The following is a 15,910-nucleotide window of genomic DNA, read 5'->3' on the forward strand; positions in this document are numbered from 1 at the left end:
AGAGGCGGCGTGGAAAGGAGGCCACCAGCCGCAGCAACGCTGGTGGGGGACCGGGGGGACTCTCCCGGGAATGGGGCAGAAACCCTCAGATAATCCCTCAGGCCAAGTCTCTTCCCAAGGCCAGTTGCCAGGCAGCAAAATGGACAGCCTGGAATAGCAGCTCTGTTTGTAGTTCCTCTTGCTTCTGGGACCCCTGGGGGTGGGAACAGCACTGAACAGATGGTGGCAGAAAAACCCAGTGAGCCACACACTGGGCCACTGGCCACCGCCCAGGATACTGGGTGCCTTCCAGAAAACCCTTCTTTGCTCCACTGTTACCCCAGTGACAACAGTGATGGGAATGATCATACAACAGCGAAGTCTTGAGTAGGACTCAATATACCAGGCACTATCTTAACTCCTTCCCCTGAGTTAAATCAGTGATCACCTTATGAGCAAAGTACTGTTATCCTCATTTTATAAATACGGAAACTGAGGGACCCAGAGGTCAGGTAAGAGGTTATCTGTATGTGGCATACATATGCCATATGCTGGAAGTGGCATACGCTGGATGTGAACCCAGGCAGTTAGTTTTAGGGTATGGAATCACAAGCTTTGTCATTATATGATAGTGCAAACATCAAGTGCTGAAGGTTAGAAATTAATCACTCATTCCAATGACTCCTTCATTGATGACTCTGGTAGGCCACTCAGCAGAGGGCATGTTACAGTTATGGCCATTCCTACAATACATGCTTCATTCATAATAATATGAATATGACATCATGTATTGAACCCCACCCCCCCTTTTCATTGGAAAAGACCCTGATGCTGGGAAAGATGGAGGGCAGGAGGAGAAGGAGGCAAGAGGGTGAGATGGTTGGATGGTGTCACTGACTCAATGGACATGAGTTTGAGCAAGCTCTGGGAGATGGTGAAGGCCAGGGAAACCTGGCATGCTGCAGTCCATGGGGTCCCAAAGAGTCAGACATGACTTAGCAACCGAATAACAACAAATTGAACCCCTCTCACATGTCAGGTGTGGTGCCAAGCATGTGACATAAGTTATCAGGGGCGACTGAAGGTGGTGAGGCTGAGTGAGAAAATGTCCATAAACACGTGGTGCCTGGTAGGTGCTCCCTACGCATGTGCAGCCCCCATGCTGCCAGCTCCCCTTTCTTCAGGACCCCTGCCCACCACAGGCAGCCTCTCCCCTTAGCAGGGGATCCCTGCCCCCCGAACTGCTTTTCTGATGACACCAATACTCCCTGGGAAGTGCTGGCTGTCCCAGAGCCTCCAGAGTCAGGAGCCCAGGCCAGAGACAAGTGCTACCCTGGCCCCTGGGGGTTACCTTCGTCAACATCGAAGGCGTAGGCGGCCAGGCGCAAGGTGGTGGCACAGGCGCTGCAGCGGAAACACTCCCGGTGAAAGAAGTGGCCCTCCGCGCTCAGCCGCTCCATGACGTACACGCGCTTCTTGCAGAAGTAACAGGTGTCGCTGCCACCCACGTTCAGGGGAAACGTCTTCCGAACGGACTCCTGGCAGGCACAGGGCATCGGAAGAGAAGAACAGCATGTTAGGGTGTACACCGCATCTACAAACGCAAGGCCGGGCATGTAGAGATGCCAGCCTGCCTTGTGGGGCCTCACAGGCTATGTGCTGCTTTCGTCATTGGGGGCACTGCTGCCAAGAGTGAGGGTGGGAAGGTACGCAGACCCCAGCCCTGCCAGGGCAGCGTTGACTGTACTCCCAGGCAGGCTGCTGGACACCCTGGTTTCATAGTGGAAGTGACATTTCCTCGTCTGACAGAGCAGGTGTCCGTCACAAACATTCCTGCCCAGGGATGCCATCTCCAGCAATCTGAGTCAGGGGTTAAGTGTTGCCGGGGTCTAGAGCGAGGTCACTGAAAGAATGTCTTATCCATCCTTGTCCCCTTGCAGTGACACAGGTCAGGCAGGGAAGGCTCATGGCCTCAAAACTGTTCAAGAGAACTGCAGGAAAGGGGCATAAGGGTGCCAATGAACTTCTTCAGTGCAGAAGGGGAGGGTGAGGCCCAGGGCAGGAGGGGCACCCCTGGGTGATTCCAGGGGAATGCGCCAAAAGGACTCCAAAAGAACTCAGACTGTGGTGGTGACAGTGAGCAGAGTCATCTGGAGGAGGAGGGAATTCAGAGGAAAGGGATGTTTTCCCCATTACTTCTTAATCCAGTCTATACTGGATGCTAAACATTGGTAGTAAGGGTTGTCCATCTCTGTAGATGGCCTCCCCTGACCTTTTCCCCGAGTTCTCCAGAGCCCCAGCTGGCAGGGAAGATGCTCTGCTTTCTGAAATGACCCACAAGGGGGCCGACTAAGGTTCGTCTACAGGAAACATAGCCCCCTCCCCCTGCCCCCACCACTAACCTCCGCTCTGACCCGGCCCGTTCTCAGCCCCTCTTGTCCCATGAGAAGGGGGCCAGGCCATCCTCTCCGCATCCCAGGCACCCTCCCTGGGAGGCCAGAGCCAGTGTCTGTGGGTGAAGGCGGAAGGGTGCGCATCCTTACCAGGTCTGGAGAGGTGGCCTGAGTTTTAGGTCTGTGATCATTCAAGTACAGATTGACCAGAACTTCAGCTGCAGCCCCTATTCCGCTGGATACTTTCCCTACTGTCAGCTACCCAAGAGCAGAGATAAAGGAGACAGAGACAAAGGGAGAGGCCATTAGCACCAAGAAGGAAGACACGAACGAGCTGGAGGTGGGAGAGCTCCACACCCACATGCAAACAGCTGCCAGCGTCCCAGGAGAGGCCTCACTAGCCTGCAGTCGGCAGCAGGCACTCTGCAGATGGAGAAAAGAGAGATCAGCAGGGTGACTCACAACTACATCCGCTGGGAGTACATGGTCTTCAGGAGTTCAGCTTGCTCAGTTCACAGAGAGGGAGAATGAATCCTAGAGGAAGGGATCTATCCAAGGCCACTTAGAAACCAGTGCAAGATCCAGGACTCTGCTAAGGTCTCCTGAGCCCCAGCTGGGGGACCTTCACACTAAGAAAACAAGCCAGCTGCACTGAAGCTGACCTTCCCCAGACTCCCCTCTCTAGAGGGCCTGGAGCAGCTACATGGGGAGACCTGTTCCCCATTTCCCCAGATCAGGAGGGTTAGGACTGAGCTCTACCACTAACAGTTCTAAGATGGGACAGAAAGCCCTCAACTGCTGAGCTCAGTATCCTCATTTAGTGAAATGGGAATAAATGGTGCCTACCATGGAGCTGCGGCAAGAATGAGAGGGCACGTGTGTGAATGCCAGGCACTTGGCAGGGCTGGGCCAAGATGAGCTCGACTCCTCCCTCCCCACCCCTCTGAATTTGGCAGCCCCAGCCTCCCTTGCAGCCCCTGTGTCCACTAGGGAACTGTGGCTATGCCTGACTTCAGTTCTATCAGGTTAGGACACAGACTACCTTGCCAATAAAGAGTGGCTGAAATGGGAATGGATGGTGGTCCCCACTGGACAAGTGCAGGGAGCAGGACAGGGAGCTCCAGGTGGCAGTGCCCAGGGCCCCAGAGCTGGTGCTGGGCAAGTCAGTTCCACGTTGGCCCTGGAGACCACAGCCTGATGGGTTGTGGGTGCCTGTACTCCCGAAGGCATGATGGTCCGTGCATACCCATGAATGCTTGGATCCCCACTGGTGTGTCATGGAGCTGGGGAAAGGGTGAGAGCTGACAATCCACGCAGATGTGGTAAAATCACACATACACCCCCAGGCAACTCCCAGCTTATTCTCCCCCCACCAGCTCTGAAAGGCCAGCCCGGGGAATATTGCTATCTCCTCTGCAGGGAGGCAAACACCCACGATATGAGACTGTATCTGTAAACACGGTTCCTGATCCTAAGGCCTTGGAGGGAGACGCTCCGCAGCCTCTGAATCCAGCTTCTGGGAGATGTGGCCACAGATAGCAGCAATGTAGACTGCTGGCCCTCAGTCACAGATTGATAGCCATCTTCACGGCAAGTAACAGTGACTTTTATGGGGACAAAGGAAGGCCCTCAATCTAAACCCAATACCGCTCTTGGAAGGCCACACAATTCACAGTGAAAGCCCCAAAGATAAAGCAGGAAGTTAAGGGACAACAAAGCAAATAGCAGCAGGTGCCCACAGGTCCTGCCTCCTGGAAGCAGGGCCCACCCTCAGAACCTGAGGCCAACTCATTGGGCACCAACAAACGCACAGATACAAAAAGAGGATGAAGAGGGAAGGGCTGCCAAGCAGGCTGGGGTGAAAGACATGACCCAGGGGATGCCTGCCCGCTTCTCATTAAGGAAGCCCCAGCACCAGCAGCTACTTGGATCAGTCGTGCCAGACCATGTGTGGGGCTCTCTGGGGAACTATGGAAGATGTGGCCGGGGACCTTCTCGGGTGTCTGCTCCCAGACAGGTGGGACCCCCTCAGATTTCACAAAGCTCGCTCCTTCTCAGCCGCAGCAGCTGCCAGACTGCTTACCCTCCCCACTCTCAAAGCTGGCCCCGTCTGGAAGAGATTAGGATTCTGCTTCTGAGCATACACGCTACCATTTTCAGGATTTCACAAATGCCAAGAAACTTGGCTCCTGCTCCTAAGAGAGGTTCAGGTGCACTAGCTTTGGACAATAAGCCATTATTTGCCTGATGTTCCACCCCTTGCTGGGGCCTCCAACACAGGCCTCCTCAGATAGGAGCTGAGGATACCAAGTACTTCCTGCGTTTACAGCAAAATAAAGACAGAAGAGGTCAGATTTACCTCACTGCCCATACTCCCCTTGCGTGACTGTCTCTCCTGACCCCATGTGTGAACTGGCTCTGAGGCGCTCTCCCAGGAAGGCACCGTGTGATGCCAGATGCCCACGCACAATGACTGCCTTCCCTGAGTGAGCAGAGAGTGAGACTCTACTTTCTGGGGCTTTAAATACAAGTCCCTAATGAGACCTTATTAACTATTTAGCTAATAAGCACTTTGTGCTGCTGAGCTTCTGTGCAATCCTGACTTATGAGCAATTATAGAAGAAAGCAGAGGGCTCTGGGGTGGCTGGGGTGCCGCCAAAACATGTCTGTGCAGTCATGGGCCTGCTCGGTTATTCTATCAGCACAAGGGATCCACGGTGAAGATCAAGCCCTGTCCTTCCTTTCATTGTGGGCCCTTAGTCATAAAAGACTCCTTTCTCCTGGTTGCATTCACATGCCTACCTATGACAGCGGTTTTCCTAGGAATAATGAAATGAAGGCACTCTCAAGGAAAGCAACACTGGTGCTCCTATATGCCCTTCCCAACTGTATCATGGAAACCATGCCAGGAACACCAAGAACAAGAGGTAGCCAGGACTTCCTGGAAGGACACTAGGAGGCCAGGTGATGGAGAACTTGTCTCAGGGATGAGAGGAGGCCGCCCCAAAGACCAGAGTGAAAGAGGATGCTGCCCTGGAGTCTCAGGTTATCTCCCATTTCCTGATGGTACGAGGTCTTCCTGGCTCCAAGACAGTGCAGACCTGACCACCTGGACTCATGCTCACTCACTGCTCCTCAGATGGTCAGCGGTGAGTGACTAGGTTTTGGTTTTTCTTTTTAAATCTCTAATCCATGGTGGCTTGATATTTCCGGATACAATGAAAATGAATTACTAGAAATATGATCACACACTTGGATGTGTGGCTATGTTGAACTGCTCTGCTGCTGCTAAGTCGCTTCAGTCGTGTCTGACTCTGTGTGACCCCATAGACGGCAGCCCACCAGGCTCCCCCGTCCCTGGGATTCTCCAGGCAAGAACACTGGGGTGGGTTGCCATTTCCTTCTCCAATGCGTGAAAGTGAAGTTGCTCAGTCGTGTCCGACTCTTCACGACCCCATGGACTGCAGCCTACCAGGCTCCTCCATCTGCGGGATTTTCCAGGCAAGAGTACTGGAGTGGGATGCCATTGCCTTCTCCTACAAGTGTCTAATGCTTCCTCTTCCTGTGCTCCTTGGATCACAGACTAGTTCCTGCCAATGGAACACACTTTAAGTAGCACTGTTCTAGCCAATCTGGAAATGAATGGGTCCTGGGCATCCTGAGGAAGAAAAGAAACTCCACTCATGGAGAAACCTCCAGAAAACTCATTATGGTTTGACCTCAGAGTAAGAACCAGAAGCCAGAGGTTCTCAACAACGAAATTACTGCATTGAAAGGCAAAAGCACTTGCGCTCCTGCGGAGCTGGTCCAGAGAAAAGCTTACAATTTGGCTGGGAGTACTTTTTCCAAATCCAAATCTGGGCAATCAGATGACCTAGTCAGAAACAAACATGTCACAGTCACTGGTTTTTTAAGAAATGGTCATTTTGGAAGGCCATGGGACTGCTTTTGCACCCTTTATGTATCTTTCAATATTTTTGTAATTTTTTAAGAACTGGGATATTTTTCACTAACAGGAACTGATCTGTGATCCAAGGAACACTGTAAGTGAAAGCATTAGACACTTATAGAGCAGTTCAACATCGCCACACATCCAAGTGCATGACCATATTTCTAGTAATTCATTTTCATTGTATCCAGAAGAATCAGGCCACCATGGATTAGAGATTTAAAAAGAAAAACCAAAATACTATATGGGGTATTTTTTCCTCTTGGAAATTCTACTTTTTCCAGCTAATTAATTAGAACAAGATGGAATGGTTGGACAATTCAGGTGGGCCATCATCTAACTTCACATTAGGTTAATGTCACATACATCATTTCCCTTCTGTGAGCCTCAGCTTCCTCATCTGTAAAATGGGGAGACCACTGCCATCCTCACAAGGCTGTGAAAGGATCATCAGAGAATCTGGGGTGCACCTCACAGGGTGCTGGGTTCCCAAGAATTGCCTGGCAGATGGTTAATGAGTCCAAAGCACGGCCACTGATGCAGCTTTAATTTTCCCTGTTCTGGAACTTCTTTTCTCCTCTCCTGGGTGGCCTTCACACAAAGGAACTTGCAGTTGCTGTGTTCCCTCCTCTGCACGAGTAAGAATAATACAGCCCACCCAGATGAATGCACTGGCTTCTCCCTCTTCTTGAGTCAACTGAGATTCAAACATGATGACATTAATGGTCGTCACAAGCACCATCACCAAGCATGTCCCTGTCTGGATTTTGGAACCCTTCTTACCCTGCTCCAAGCTGGGAGATGGGTCATCTCCACTCTGGTTTGCACTCCCTGATGTCATAACCCTGTCTTTCTCATCTCTACACTCCTGGCACATGATAGATGCTCTGAAGGAAGGAGGAAGTAGGCACTCGGGTCTGTTTGTGTCCAGACAACGGTAACATCCCCCTTGGGCCTGGAACTCAGCCAGGAATACCAGGTGTCCAGGCTGTACTTCTCTACCTGACCTGCCGTGAGGATCAGGAAACCAACATGGGTCAGGCAGGGCTGAGGAATAGAGTTTCCAGGGCCTTGGAGCTGAGAGCTTGAGGGAAGGGAAGGTTTTGACATATAGGGCCAAGGGAAGTCTCCTGGGCAAATAGGAATATACTCCTCCCTGAGGAGTCCCTGGATGAGGAAAATCAGCCGACGGACTGGTGTACCTGAGTCCTCAGCCATATGCTCAGGGCAAGGATTGAAACTGCCTTATTTGAGGGGCTCTGGAAATGATACCTTCAGAGCTGAGATGCAGGCAGGCCTTAGGGGCTGTGACCTCCCAGTGGGCGCCAATGTCCCCTGGTGCCAGGCGCTGAGCTGCACTGAACCCTCACAGCCTTGCGAGGTGGGTCTGATAATCCCCCTTCGCAGATGGGGCCATTGAGGTTCAGGGAGGCTCTAACTCACCTGAGGCCGCAATGTTCTTAAGTGGCCGGGTTGGAAATGGAAACCTGAAGGCGACTTCTTTGCCTTTAGAAAGAGAGGAATCAACATGCATTTTAGGTAAGTGAGCTTTCTTCCAGAATTCTCCACTGGGGAAATAGCACAGTTATTGGATATTTGAGGGACTGGATATATGCTAGGTCTTTGCATTATTCCAATCACCCTCAGGAGTAGCTGCTGCCACCTCCATTCTGAAGATTAGGAAACTAAGGTGCTGAGAGGTCTACTAATTCATCCAAAGCCACACTGCAAGTAAGCAAGTCATCTGTGAGCTGAACCAAGTCTCAGTCTTGTGTGACCGAGTCTTGTGTGACTCCAAGCCTACATCCTGCTCACTACAGCACCTGCCTCCCTGCAAATTAAAATCCCCCAGGCTGGGATGTACACAGGTTACCTCCAAAGGATTGCCTAGCTCTATCCCCAGAACAGAGAGAACAATGAGGTTGGAGCCAGTGTTGAACTCTACCCTTGCTATCAGATGAAACACTGGCAGATTGCCCAGCTAGACTCACCCAGCTTCTAATATGCAAATCTCTAGAGTAAACCCTGCAAATCCAGTTTTAAAACAAACACCCCCTGGGGTTAGAGAAAGCTCCTTTTGCAATGCACATTGCTCTTCTGACTCAGGACTAAACTACAGCCCCCAACCCCCGGAGGCCCTCCCTCTGGCTCAGCTGTGTAAATACTCCGCTGCCATCTTGATCTTGCAAGAGCTCACCAGCCTTGGTAAGTGGCTAGCAGCCAGGTTAAAGGCTAAACTGGCAGTGGCCTCCTGCATTGAAGAAAGAAGTTAACCAAGGGTTGATGGGGGCTAATGGTGCTACAGGAGGACCGGTTTGATGGTATGAATGATCAGACTGGGCATGAGCCCATAGTCCGTTGTCTTAAAAAAATGACATAAAAGATAAGACCCTGGTAAGAATTTGGTCCCTAAATGAGGGGACCTCAAGATTTCTTGTGACTGTTCAGGCCCAAAACTAGCTGCATCACACTGAAATTTAAGGCAATATGTCGGTCAGGCAAGCGTAGTCTGAAGGCAGAACCCTGGCTACATTTCTTGGACTCGGTGACCCAAGTTTGCATCCCTGTAACAAGTGTTCCTCGTGACAAGTTTGACTAGGTCTGTTTCTAAGAGGAGATGATTATCCCTGGATCCTCAGAATTGAGGTGTAGGGCTCTGGGGCAGGAACCGAAACACTCTGCCTGCCAGGAGGTTGCCAAGAACCAAGCACCAGTTTCCAAGAGCATTTTCCTTTCTCTGGCTCCGCTGAATTGAGGCACAGTCTCTGGGCATCAGAGCAGCCCCAGAATCTGCTGGGGAGAAGCGTGAAGGCCCCAGGCTCTCTCCAGGGCAGCAGCTCTCTCAGCTCCATCAGAACGGAAGGAAACTGTCACCAGGTTGTCACCTGCTTTAAGGGGCAGCAGAGTCTTCTCAGAGGAGGCCATCACTCTGTCAGATTCTGCACATTCAGAGCTTGGTGTGGAATCAATGGTGGGGTCCGGGCAAGGCAGGGAAGTTGCAGGTGGGGGCAGGGGGGTAGAGCAGTGGGCAAGATCCTTTCCAAGACTGCTGGAAGCTAGAAATTCACCACTCTGTGCTTAATTGCCTACAACGGCTTCATGGTGAGATGTGGAGAGGTCTGTGGGTATCAAGTCCAAGTCCACAGACAGGGTGTCTCACAGCAACCATTTCCTGAGAACTCCCCAATCACTCCCAGCCACACAGTGACAGGCTCATCAGCCTGTAATTAGTAAGTCAAAAGCTACTGAAATTGTCCAATGACACCATCATCTGATGGCTAAGACTAGCTAGGGAGATGGGATAAGAAATAATAGGGAGCAATTGTTCTACCCCAACCTGGGAGAAACAGAGAGCAAAGCTGTAGAGGTGGGGGCCCGAGGAGCTCCTGAAGCCCACCCCATTTGCAGCCCTCCTTGAGCCTGGGCTTGGGGCTCTATGCACATAGCCTCTGGGCTGTTCCCTCTGACAAGGCCTCCATTCACACGTGGCTTCTGCGGTTCAGAAGAGAGAACACAGGCTAGAATCAGGAGCCTGGGAACTAGTCTCCTCCCTTTGCCTTTGTTTTCTTTCTTTTCTTTTTTTTTTTTTTTGCCTTTGCTTTCTTCTCTGAGGCTCTGTTCCTGCTTAGTTCTCTTTCCCAGGAAGAGCTCTCCCACCGTTATCCATTTAAGATTGCTACCCTTCCCCAGCGTGCCAAGTCTTTGCTACCTGCTCTAATTTTCCCATGGGAAAAACTGTCTTCTGATACATCATATAATTTACCTAGATATTATAGATTATTTATACCTCCCTCTACTAGGATGCAAGCCTCATCAGGGCAGGAATGTAACCCCTGATAACTGACGTGTATCCCAAGAGTGAAATGCCTGACACCAGCTTGTCATTCAATAAATATTTGTTGGATGAACGAATGCTCACTCATTGGCTTAATGAGTGATGTTGATTTAAAGCTGTTTGAAGAGCGCAGTGGAGAAGCAGCCAAGGGCCTCAGTGGAGTCAGATAATGAATGACAGGGTAGTCTTGTGATAAGAAGTGTCTTTGCCAGACCCCAGTGGCCCTGCATGTACCTGGGCAGGCTGCCTCAGGCTGCCTCTTGCCATTACCGAGAGAACTAATACCTACTGGAAACCAAGTCAGGGAACTTGGGAAGTGTGGTCACTTCTCTTGTTCCACCTCTGCTCCCAAATCTGAGAGGACAGTGACCAAGCCAGGCCTTCCCTAAGGACGAAATAAAGGGCAAGCTCAGGGCTAGCAGGAAAGGGTCTGGGCCAGACAGAAGCACAGTGGGGGCCCAGCTGCCCAGCTGGCAGCACCAGTCATTGCCTGCCTGTGCCTAGGTGCCCTCGCTCCTCCCATCATCCTGGCCAGGGCACCAGTGACCTTTTCCATAGCAGGAAGTACCCGCCAGGGAAGGTTCTTCTCCCAAAGGCTACTCAGAAGCCTTGGTGATGACAACAACCAGCATGCCAGTCTCTAACCACAGAGGTCACTATCAGATGAGCCAAGAGTCACTCTCTCATTGATGAGAAAATGGTGACTCCTTAAGGTCAAGAGACTTAAGGTCAAACCACTGACCAAAGCTGACGTGGAACAAGTCGCTGGGCATCTCAGCCATGGCTGTGTTCAGTAGAGCTGAAGATGAGAAGTGTTTCTGTTTCCCCACACCACCCCCAGCTTCCCCTCCAGGGAGGCTTTGTACCCACACTGGGGACCATGGAGTGGGTGGGGCTGCTAAGGTTCCTTGCTCCTTCCTTGGAGACCCTGCCTGCACTCTTCTCCCCACAGTAATGGGGGTCAGTGGGGGTGGGACTCCCAGGAGGCAGCTCCTAACGTCCCACTGATGCACCAGCCCAGGGAACAGCCCAGTGGATTTCTGGTTTGTGCTTCAGTCTAACAGAGTGGAAACAAATGAGCGGTAACTCTGCCATGGGCACACTCAGCACCACACATGGAGATGAGCCCTAGTGGGGCTAGATAGAACAGAGGAGCTCAGGGGAGCACAGTCCTCCAGAAAGAGGCTCCAACTCACTGTCATGAGTGATAGCTGAACAAGTGCACTTCACTCCATTTTCAGACTCACCCATTACAGGGGCTAAGCTCCTCCAGAGGCTGCCCCTCTCCCACTCCAGCCTGGTAGTGCTCTTGGCATATTAGGTAACAGGCAGACAAGCAAAAAACATGAAAAGTGCTCTAGAACCCAAACTTCATAGCTTTATCTCCTCAACCACCATGGGCTCCCACCAGTTCCCCACCCTGTGCATCACTACCTGAGCCATTCTTCTAGAATTCAGAGCAGATCCTGCAGTGGTTCTTTATAAGAAGATGGAATGAATCCCTTTAACACAAAGCGGACTGACTTTCACTTTTACTGTCCGCACTCCTATAAATACTTTTATCCTGAAATCAAGTTGCACCAGAATTGTCTTCCCATTCATGCAAGTCCTATCTGCCTTCCTTACCACAAGCCAGATCCTTTTGAAAATGCACTTCCCCTACACTTCATTCTAGCAAAATCCCTCCGTATAATCTTCAACACTTGGCTCCCATATTACCTCCTCTGTGAAGCCTTCCCAGGCTTCACCGTTCTGGGTTCCTAGAATCTTCCTTTTAAACCTCTCACATAATTCATCAATAGTATTGTCTGAGGTGCACCATGTGAGACTGTCTTGTTAGGTGAAAAATAGCCAAATATTGGCAATATCCTATGGTGTAATGTGATACACTTCTATGCTGATATTCTGTTTGTCATCTACACCGTATAAGAGAACTGTACCCCCACCTCCTCATTGTCTCAGCATCTGGCATGATGGTTAGCATACCAGTGGGTGCTCAGAAAGTGCTTGCTAGACAAGTAAGCACCATTTGATTAGGTTTTGTGTGCTGTCTGTTCTGTTTAGTTTCTTGCTCCAACACAAAACCAAAACCAAACTCAGGGCTGTTGTAAAGGACCTTATAAATTTTCATCCCAGCCAAGCCAAGCTTCAGATGGTCGTCTGAGCAGGCTGAGTGGAGCAGGAGAATATCTAAGAACATGCAAGGAGTAGGGGAAGACAATTGTTTGGGATAACTACCTTTCTGGCAGGAGAAACAGAGTCAACAGTTGATGGAGAGGAAGTAGCAGCTGAATCAGGAGATGGAAGGCAGGAGGGAGAAGACGGAGGATGAGTATGAGACAGGCTTTTAGAGAGGAGTTTATTCTGCACAGAATAGAAACAGAGGAAACTGATTATCCATAGGGAAATGCACAGTGGCACCTGCTTTGATGATACAGCCCCCTCGTCTACACATCCAAGGAGGGGAAAGGATATCCAGGCTCATGTTTCAGGACAAATATGTAACCTGTGTCTTTGGAGCCCAGTAGGACTGTCTAGTTCCTGGTTACAATGCACTCTGTTACAGCTATTCTGGCTCCCTCATCACAAAACAGCTAGAGCAGAGCCATCCTATTCCTGACATGAACATAGACATGAACTCCTGAAGGCACCACTCTGGAGCTTGATATAAAGCAACAGCTTCAAATTTAGGAAAGGACAACCCCAGGAGGCTCCGGGGCACATGCCCCAGCAGGGACCTCTGCAGCCACACAGAACCCTGAAAATGAACGAAAGGCAGAGCCTCCTTCCCATATCGATGACTCTGCCAAGGAGCAGAGAACACAGGTCTGGAGGCTGGGTGAAAGCAGCAGAGGAGTGTTCTAGAGACCAGGCTTGCTGCGAGCACGGGAGAGCTTACACATGTGTACCACGGGTCCTCACCCTCCACTCTGTCACCTCCTTGCAAGCACGTACTCTTCTCTTCAGCGGGTTTCTAGATAAGTGCCTGGACTGGGCTGTGCTTCCTGTTCTAAGGCAGGGCCATTCTGTCTGGCCAGTGCTGCCTTTTTGGAAAGCAGAGCAGGTCACGGCATGTGCTTGACCTGGACAATCAGGGTCTTCCAGATCAGGGCTGTGGTGGTATTCCTCCACTGCACTGCCACACATCATGAGCAACTGGCTTGCTCTCACTGTAAAGGCACTGTGATGTGATTCCTGCAATGGACCAGCTTCCCTTCTTTGTGTTGGCCCCTAGGAAGCTCAGCCTACTCGGAAGCTAAGATCTTACAGTACACATGCTTCTATTTTCCTGTGACCTGAGCCCGCTTTTCTGCCTTGGTTTTCCCTTTGTCATGATTGATCTACTTATTTTGAGTCTCCTCATTTGGAGCTTTTTTAGACGCCAGTCCAAAGCCTTTGGTGACTTGAAAAGTAAATAGCTTTACAGACTATCAAGCGTGGAGGAAGGAAGAAATGAAGCCCCAGAGACCGATTCATGTCATCTCCCCAGAGGTCCAACACCTGGGTTCCCAGGGGATCTGAAAGCCCTGCATTTACCTGTGGGAAATCCCCATGTCCAAACATGGAGGCAAGGTGAGCCGCCTTCTCCTTAATATTCTTTTTGTGAAATTCCCTGTTGGCCAAGTTCTGAGCCCTTTTCTGTAGCCAAGGCGAGAAAGAAAAAAGAAAAAAGAGACAGTGACAGAGATGGTGAGGGTTCCTTCTGGGAGAGAGGTGGAGAGGCAGCCAGTTAGGCTTGCTGTGCTCAGTACACACGGCAGGCAGGATGAGAGATGGGGAAGAGCAGTCAGAGGAGGAACCCACCCTGGACAGGAGGAGCGGGGGGAAAGGAAGGCATCCCAGACACAGGCAGGACAGAGGCAGGGCAAAGACACAGGCAGGGCAGAAGCAGGGCAAAGACATGGGCAGGGCAAAGACACGGGCAGGGCAGAAGCAGGGCATAGACACGGGCAGGGCAGAGGCAGGGCAAAGACACGGGCAGGGCAGAGGCAGGGCGAAGAGCGAGGCTTTCACCTGGAGAACCTTTTCCTCCACTTGCTGCAGCCGCCGCAGCACCCCAGAGAGGGCCAGTGCTCCCGGGCAGGTGGGAGGCAGGCTGGTGAGGTTTTCTGGCCCACCCAGCTGCAGGTCAGACTTGGCTCGGGCTCTCCAGGGCCTGGCTGGACACTCACCACCAGCAGACACTTGCTTTATCTCTCGGAGCACGTGTCCTGTCACAACCATGGAGGGGAACTGGGGGAGATGGAAAATCAAGCTTCCTTCCCGAGGAAGGCCCTCTCATGGACCCCTCCCAACACTCACTGAAGGCATCCCCACCAGGATAAGGGGCAAGGGCATGCCATGTGCCACCTTGAGTGAGAGTCCAAACTAACCTTGAGTGTTGACTTCTCACCACCTGCATCAGAACCACCTGACTTATAGCCTCCTTAACTATACCATCTGAGATGTTATCGACAACACTCCAGACCCCCCGAGTCAGAACCTGTACTGTCCTGGTTCTCAAAGTCTGAGCTCAACCCCCAGAGAGTCAGGTTTAATTGGTTTGGGGGTGGGTACCAGAGATTGACATTTTTAAATAAAGCTCTCTAGATGATTTTTATACACAGGGACATAAAATCACTGCACTATATCCACACAGACCTCCTTTGACGTCCACCACCCTCACCCCAGAAGCAACACAAAATTCCTACTGCTGTCTAGTAGTTTTGAGTGCTGTGTCAATAATAGTGATTCTAATTCCAAACCCAGAGATGTTAACTGGAAAAAAGCCTCAGGCCATGGCTCCTGGCTATCTCCCTGCCCACTGGGCAAGTCCTTGGGGGACCTGGGGAGGTCTTCACCACATCCCAGTCTTACCCCTTCGTTGGCATGTGGCCACCTGAGCCCATTCTATCATCTGCCACTTTTTCCCATCGATTTAGAAATCAGTCTCCTCAAGAGATCTGCAAATAAGCTGAGTATCCCAGGGGCACTACATAAAATACCCCTTGTGGAGTGGCCTGTTTTTTCCTAAATAAATGAAGCACTGAGAGCACGGTAGCTGGTCAGCTGATATCGCCGACTGGCATGTATTTAAGATGGTGCATCCTTGGTTATCCTTACCTATAAGGGTGGTAACCTCAAGTTGTATCTGCCTTCCCAGAGAATCTACACTCAGCCCTACGCTGGGTGCAGAGAGAGCCATGGACCCCACCCCTCTGGATCAAAGTCCCCTCTGGCTTCAACCAAGACAGCATCCACTGGAAGGAGCCCTACCTGCCTTTTCAGAGGTGGTGATGGGCTGGGTGTGGGCTCCTCCGGCTTGGGACCGCGAGAGTTAACAGGAGGGTCAGAGGAAGAGCGCAGTATAGGCTTACCTATCCCTGAGACACGGTGCTCCTGGGAGAAGGAAGGTGAGTCCGAAAAAAAGCAGCCACAGGAAATAGGAAGGAAAAGGCGAGTCAGACTGAGACACTTGGAGGGAGGAGAGGAGAAGAGGCAGGGAGACAGAGTTTGCAGATGCTGAGCAAGCCCAGGGCTAAGCGCCGGCGAGCTGTGCCCAGCTGGAAACACGAACCCCAGCTCTCTGTCCCTGTTAATAGCTAGTCCCATGGTCCCCTTCCCTAGACAATGTGTGTATCCCCAGGAGGCGGTGCTTTTGGCTTGGACCAGGGCACTGAGCAGGCACTGCCAGAGCCCATGACAGGCCAGGGTGGCTGGTCCCAAAGTCCCTCCTGCCCATTAGACGACAGGGATGCTACAGTCCTTCTGAAG

At 51.4% G+C, this 15,910-nt stretch overlaps 1 protein-coding gene across 18 annotated transcripts in view; it reads right to left on the minus strand.

Annotated features, from left to right (window-relative positions):
- Positions 1-15,910, minus strand: part of MICAL2 (microtubule associated monooxygenase, calponin and LIM domain containing 2) — a 240,788-nt gene that overhangs the window by 91,848 nt on the left and 133,030 nt on the right. For 9 of the 18 annotated variants that reach the window (XR_011249327.1, XR_011249329.1, XR_011249328.1 and 6 more), the window contains exons 18-24: positions 15,413-15,535; positions 14,171-14,389; positions 13,694-13,795; positions 12,395-12,520; positions 7,765-7,827; positions 2,523-2,630; positions 1,331-1,517 (exon numbers count right to left, since the gene is read on the minus strand). Coding sequence is in view for 14 of the 18 variants with exons in the window: in XM_069554359.1 (XP_069410460.1) it covers positions 1,331-1,517; positions 2,523-2,630; positions 7,765-7,827; positions 12,395-12,520; positions 13,694-13,795; positions 14,171-14,389; positions 15,413-15,535 (928 nt within the window). In the remaining 4 variants the exon portion in view is untranslated. The remainder of the gene's footprint in view (positions 1-1,330; positions 1,518-2,522; positions 2,631-7,764; positions 7,828-12,394; positions 12,521-13,693; positions 13,796-14,170; positions 14,390-15,412; positions 15,536-15,910) is intronic. The other 9 variants (XM_069554368.1, XM_069554367.1, XM_069554372.1 and 6 more) reach the window with 6 other exon arrangements.

The sequence above is a fragment of the Ovis canadensis genome, chromosome 15 (genome assembly GCF_042477335.2).
Source record: "Ovis canadensis isolate MfBH-ARS-UI-01 breed Bighorn chromosome 15, ARS-UI_OviCan_v2, whole genome shotgun sequence".
Lineage (NCBI taxonomy): Eukaryota > Metazoa > Chordata > Mammalia > Artiodactyla > Bovidae > Ovis > Ovis canadensis.